At 40.4% G+C, this 6,238-nt stretch overlaps 1 protein-coding gene across 4 annotated transcripts in view; it reads left to right on the plus strand.

The window, feature by feature from the left end:
- The window catches only part of FSTL4 (follistatin like 4), a 209,931-nt gene extending 204,134 nt beyond the window's left edge, over positions 1-5,797 (plus strand). For all 4 annotated transcript variants that reach the window (XM_035338646.1, XM_035338643.1, XM_035338647.1 and 1 more), the window contains one exon: positions 2,499-5,797. In XM_035338646.1, coding sequence (XP_035194537.1) covers positions 2,499-3,201 — 703 coding nt within the window. In that variant the 3' untranslated portion in view covers positions 3,202-5,797. The remainder of the gene's footprint in view (positions 1-2,498) is intronic.
- The last annotated feature ends 441 nt before the right edge of the window (positions 5,798-6,238 follow it).

Here is a 6,238-nt window from a genome sequence, read left to right on the forward strand (position 1 = left end):
TGATGTAGTGGTTAATGAGATTGCATAAGTTACATACTAATAACTTGGAGCAATACTGACTGCTTCCCAGCAGGAACAGGAAGCCTCCCATTAAAGTTATCAAAATTGATGATAACTACAAAGCAATTTATACTGTTCTTACCATGTTATAACATAACAACTGCTTAATCATCTCCTGTCACCAATATAGTTGAACTAACTTAAACACTCCAAAACTCATAATGTAGCTCCTTACAGTAAGCTGAGATTCCACACTGAGTTCACACTTAAATTATTATGTGTTGAATCTGATCCGAAATAAATAACTTTGCTTCCTGAAGCACAAAATAAGACATACTTCATGGTTTTCATTCTTAATTTTTCCCTACCTCACTTTCCCAGTTTGCTTTCAAACTATTGGTATGAGTAAGAGTAGTGCCAGGAGGTAGACGACTGCTGAATGATTGGGATGAGGAAGTACAGTTTGTGTTCAAAGACAGGAAAACGGAACAATTTTTTGTTTGTTTTCTTGTGGATTTTTCTTGTTTTCTTGTGGATTTGTTTGTTTGTTTGTTTCAGTGTGATTAATCAGCTGCATACAGATGATCTTCCAGTAAAAAATATTAAATGTAGACAACTGCCTATAGTTTTCCATGTGCAAAGCAGAGGATGCTGTGCCTAATTTCCTATTTCATTTGCTCAGGGCCAGTTCTTTGTCAGTTCTCTCTCACCTTCAGCACAAAAAAATAATTGCTCACAGTCTAATGAGACTTACTGGGATCATGTTCTAAGTTCTCCACTCAGAAACAATAAATGGCAATACCAGCATTTCCCAGGAAGGTGAATATTTAAGCAATCTCTTCTGAGAGCCAAAAAATATTTGTATGCAAATGTTCCTGCATATGTATTTCAGCTGCCTGTTATTTCAGATGGATATCTAGAAATGTATCCATTTTTATTAGTTCCCAGGGTAGATTGCTGTCTATTAAAAACTCTCTAAGTGCAAGGTTCTCGCTGAGATTTCAGATCACAGATTTCATGCAAGCACTGTGCCTCTTTTGCAGCTGTGTGCACATAAAACACATTCTGACCCACTTTTTTAAATTAAAGTTTATGATAAGAACCGTTTTTAACTTCTTCAGGCATTTGGCCAAGTATTAAGGAAGTCTCAAAAAAATGCTTTAAGGGAAAGCATTTTTTAAAGTGTACTTAAAATGCATTCATCCAGGAGAAATACAAGTGTCATATCCAATTTCCCCACACACAGTGCACTACGAATCTCTACTGCAGATATTTTGTGAAGTCTCTAATGGACGTGAGTGTAATGGGAAAATGAAAGGCTTAGCCCAGTGATTTTCATGGAGTCATACACTACATTGGCTCGTTCTTTAGAAGTGAAATCATTGCTGAGTGTCTCATTGACAGATGGATTAAGAATAAAAAAATAAACCCAGTGTTTTAAGCAAAATATCTATTATCTGCACACAAGCACAGTCCTCCATGTTCCAAAAAGCAATTTTACATCTTTCAGGGAAGAGATACAAAACTAAGCACTCACTTCATTTCCTTCTCTCCATATTGAATGGATGAAAAGATGTAAAATTAGTTTTTGTAAGTCAGTGCCAGTGACCTGTGAATCCAGGGGAACGCAAACAGGCTGCTTCTATGGGCTCCCTCTCAAATTAAGCAGAAACCTTTCCTGGCTATTCTTGACCTTTTTTGTCTTCAGCAAAGGTCAGGTGTGCTGCAGCATATATCTTTTAGAGAGCATTTATTCTCTGCTCACTGTTGTCTGCCCTCTCTGGAGCACAAAAACAAAGACCACTTTTCTGCAGCACACCCTTGCTCATTATCTGCCCTGAGAAATGGTTTCCACCTTTCCTGGGCTGGCGGGACGGTGCCCAGCACAGCCTGCTCCACGCCTCGGCCTCGCAGCTCCTGCAGTGGCCCCCAGGCACCACGGGCACAGAGTACGCGTCAGAGCTGCCCTCAGATGCTCTCATTTGGGCACATTGGTGTTGGCTCCGTGGTTATAAGTGTAGTTCAGAGGTGCTCTCTGCCCCCAGCCTGACAGGGAGATGCTCTCTGTTGAGCAATTTCATGTTTCGAGGAAGTCTCGAGTATATAATGAATTACTTCTACCTAGAACTGAAGCAGATTAAGTACATAACTGGTCAATGTGCTTACCTACCACAGAAAAAAATAAAAATAAAAAATAAAAAACAAAAGCCTTGCTATTCCTATGGTAAATTGGTCTTCCTGATGAAAGACTTGGAATCAAATACCCAAGTACATATTCAGGCTTCCAGGGTCAGTTGCTAATTTGCCCCGAAATGTATTCCTCCTTTTAGTACACGCCAGAAGCATTAAAACAAGAGGTTTCTTGCAGAAACCACACAGCCTTATTGCACACAAAATTAAGAGGACAGTTTCCCAGTTCTGACGACTTTCCTGTTTTTTCAAGCACACCATCAAGTCTCCCGAGTCATGTCTTCTCAGTGTCCTGTTCTCTATTTCAGATTCGGCTTCATCTTTAACAAATCGAAATCCGCAGTGCACAAAATTGACCTGGAAACCGTGACCCACGTCAAGACCATCAGCTTCAGGAACTACAGCTGCGTGCCGCAGACCATGGCCTACACCCACCTGGGCGGCTACTTCTTGGTGCAGTGTAGGAGGAACAGGCTGAGGGCTGCCTCGCCGCAGCTCCTTATCGACAGCGTTACCGACGCTGTCGTCGGCACCAACAGCGACGTGTCGGGCACCCCTCACGTCTCCCCGGACGGACGCTACTTGGTCAGCGCGGATGAAGACAGTGGCAGGATCAAAGTCCAGGCTGTCACTGTCCAGGGGGAAATCAAGTTGATTTATGACTTACAAACAAACATACACGTATCCGATCTGACATTTCAGCCCTCTTTCACTGAAGGCAATCAGTACTATATATATGCTACTTCACATTTGCAAACAGATGTGCTTTTTGTAGAGCTGTCAACGGGGAAAATGAATGTACTGAGGAATTTAAAGGACCCTGTCACATCCAAAGACTGGCCCTGGAGCAGCCACAACAGAATTATGAAAGACAGTGGATTATTTGGACAGTATCTCATTACACCAGCTAAAGATTCATTGTTTGTTATAAATGGGAAGCAAAATACGTTACGGTGTGAGGTTTCAGGTATAAGGAGGGGTAACACAGTGGTCTGGGTTGGAGAGGTATGAAGGAGCAATAGCAGTAGAGCCTTAGGCAGGCAAGTACCAGTTGGACCTTTACACTGCAACAAATGAGCAGTAGCATTGTATATTTTTACACTGGTAAAGAAAAAAAAAGAAAAAACAAAACCCCCCTGTATAGGCTTCATGGTACAACACTGGTCTACTTGCAAGTTTTATAAGGTATGCTCTGCTAATAGGAAGTGGTTTTGAAGGGTTATTTTTTATTTAGGGGTATGATTTGTGGTTATGAGAAAAATGCTGGGAAGCGAATAATATCTCCACTGAGATATCACATAAGCCACAAAACCTAGTGAATCTGTAGAACAAAACAGATTTTGAGTTTCCGTATTGAGGAGCTTTTGTGTTATGTTCAGGCCATCCGTTTTCTTTCCGTACACCTTGCCCGCTCGCTGTGCTGGCTGCCCCACCTGATGTCTGCAGTTAAAATTCACCTTTGGATGACGAGGGAAAACAAGCATCAGAGAGCAGTTTTCAAACCGCAGAAACCTAGGAGAGCGATTTAATGAAAACTGATCAGTTTTCTCTGCAGGATGGCTTTGGGAGAATTCACGGATGTGATTTCAGAAGGAGGCATAACAGAAATAGTAACTGTCAGCTCGCTTTCTTCTGTGCTTAATTTTGCTCCTGGTACTACTGAAAGCAATGTTATGAGTCCTGCCTCTTCTAATGCACATGTGTATGATTGCATGTGAGAAATTTGGCATGAAATATCCAGGCCATTAGAGTGGATAAAAGCCAGAAAGCACCGGGGGGTCAGAGTTTGTATAAAAATATTTATTGAGAAGGGGGGCATTAGTCCTTAAGTAGCTTGTGAGTCCGGTCAGCTTGGGCACAGGATGCAAAATCTGCTCTTCAGTGGGCAGAGAATTAGTTATGGTTGTTCCCACAGGAGGCAGCAACGCTTCTAGAAACTGTTGGCTTCTCTCATTAAATATTTAGGAGTGCTGAAGTCACTGGGTTCTTCATGAAATAATGGCTACAACGGCATAGGGTATATTAAATAGGAAACTCACTCACTTTCTAGTTGTAGCCTTAATTTTCAGGCATTCTGAGAAACATTTTTCTTTGTATTTTTTTCTCCCCATTTCTAGTACACTTCTTTATAGTCAATTATCTTTTAGTTATGAGCAAAGAGATTCTTGTAAAACCAGCTGAATTGCCCTAGAATGCAACAGCTGGCATTGAAAAATTTAAGTTCAGTTCCCATAAAAGTATAGATCCATTTGCACATTTGGAAAGATATGAAAACTGTTCTAGTTGTTTTTTTTGTAACTTTCTGTGTTCATCACCATGAAGTAATCAGGGCAAGAGCAGCTATGGCTCGCAAAGTGGTGCAAGCCACAGGAGCACCACGGCCACTGCGAACAGATGTCTGCAAGCAGTTGGATCCCATGTGCTGCTTTGAAAATGTGGGCTTGATGTTGGTGAAAGCTCTCTCTGAAGGTAAACATCTGTTGCATCAGAGCCACACATTGGCCTTTTGAAAGACCCAGCTCCTTTTGAGAACGACCTTGTTGCCCAGAGTTTGTACGAAGCAAGTGCTGCACACATCCAGTGATCCGTAGGGGCGCAGTAATTATTTTCCAACACAGATGCTTGAAGTCACCCATTTCACAATGCACACAGAGGGATTTTTACATGAGAAGGATGCGGACTAGCAGTGGTAATCTTTGCTTTAAAATGTTCAACTTCAACCAAAAGAGAAGCATCTTAGCATGGCTGTAGACCTGAAGTATTTTAAACCATTTCGGTTCTATAGAGAATATATAAAAATCTGTTCAGACAGACGAGAACAGGAGATGAATCCTATGAATTCATTAAACATGGAGTCCTTTAACTTGCCCTTCAACACCCATAGGCTTAAACCTACATGTATTTTCACTTATGAGCCATAGGGGTTAGAAGAGACTATCCCATCATTGCAACACAGGCATATAAAAGAGATTGGCATAGCCTTCCTTTAGCAATGCATGGTGTCCATGATTTTGTACTCATCTGGTTAGGAAACATACCCATGTCAAGAAAAGGAGGAGACCAGCTTTGTAAGTACCTTTAAATATGCACAACTCCTTTCTTGATTGAAGCTGTATCCATACATTGCGGTCATCCTAAATGTGTTTTACTAAGGCCAAACACTGCTCTCGTGTTATCTTTTATGACTTCTTGAATATTTTATTATGCCTGTGTTTCCCTGTAGAGACGTTCATTGTGTCATAGATCAAATATTACTTTTTTAAGAATATTTAAAAAAAAAAAAGAAAATGTAAATATCTGTTCAGGTAAATATTCTTGAGGCTGGTTTATATATAGGCTGTGAAAGATGTGTAACAGACCTCACTTCCTCCTGTTTGTTGCAAACTATTGGAATAGCGTTGACTTGAAAACTCCCACTTGGACCTTTCAGAGATGTTCCCTTTCTTCCCCTTCAGCCCAAGTTCTGGTGATGTGTTTTCTAAATTATCCTAATGGCTATATATCATACTTAGAAAATGAAGTACAACTTAGATTGTCCACACGACTTGTGAACAGTTCCAATGACGGTCAATTCTGACATTAAAGTGCTGCACATTTGTTACTCTGATTTTATTTTTTGTTATGACATGGAGATTTTATATATACTCAGAAAATGTCATCAACAAGTCCTTTTTGCCTTCCAGCTCTGTCAAAAGGAGGGTGCCTTGCCTTACTTGCAGTTTCTTTCCCACTCTTTCTGTGTTCTCCACCAATTAACAATTAATTCCTACCTAATAAATTGATTAATTAATCACAATGATTAATTGAAATGAAATGAAATTGAAGTAATGACCATTTAGTTATTCCATATCCGTTGGGTATTCCGACACTCGAATCACAGAAGAAAATAATTCCTGGCTGACAATAAGACTGGTCCCAAGATCAAATGCGTTTTCCATGCAATGTTGAGGCTAAGTAGCAGTGTAATGCAAATCGTGTTTCCCCTTAGTATTTCCCTTAATATTTCCATTGTCTAAATGATCTTTTTTTCCTGACCTCACTATACAGC

This window comes from Oxyura jamaicensis, chromosome 13, assembly GCF_011077185.1.
Source record: "Oxyura jamaicensis isolate SHBP4307 breed ruddy duck chromosome 13, BPBGC_Ojam_1.0, whole genome shotgun sequence".
NCBI classification, from domain to species: Eukaryota; Metazoa; Chordata; class Aves; order Anseriformes; family Anatidae; genus Oxyura; species Oxyura jamaicensis.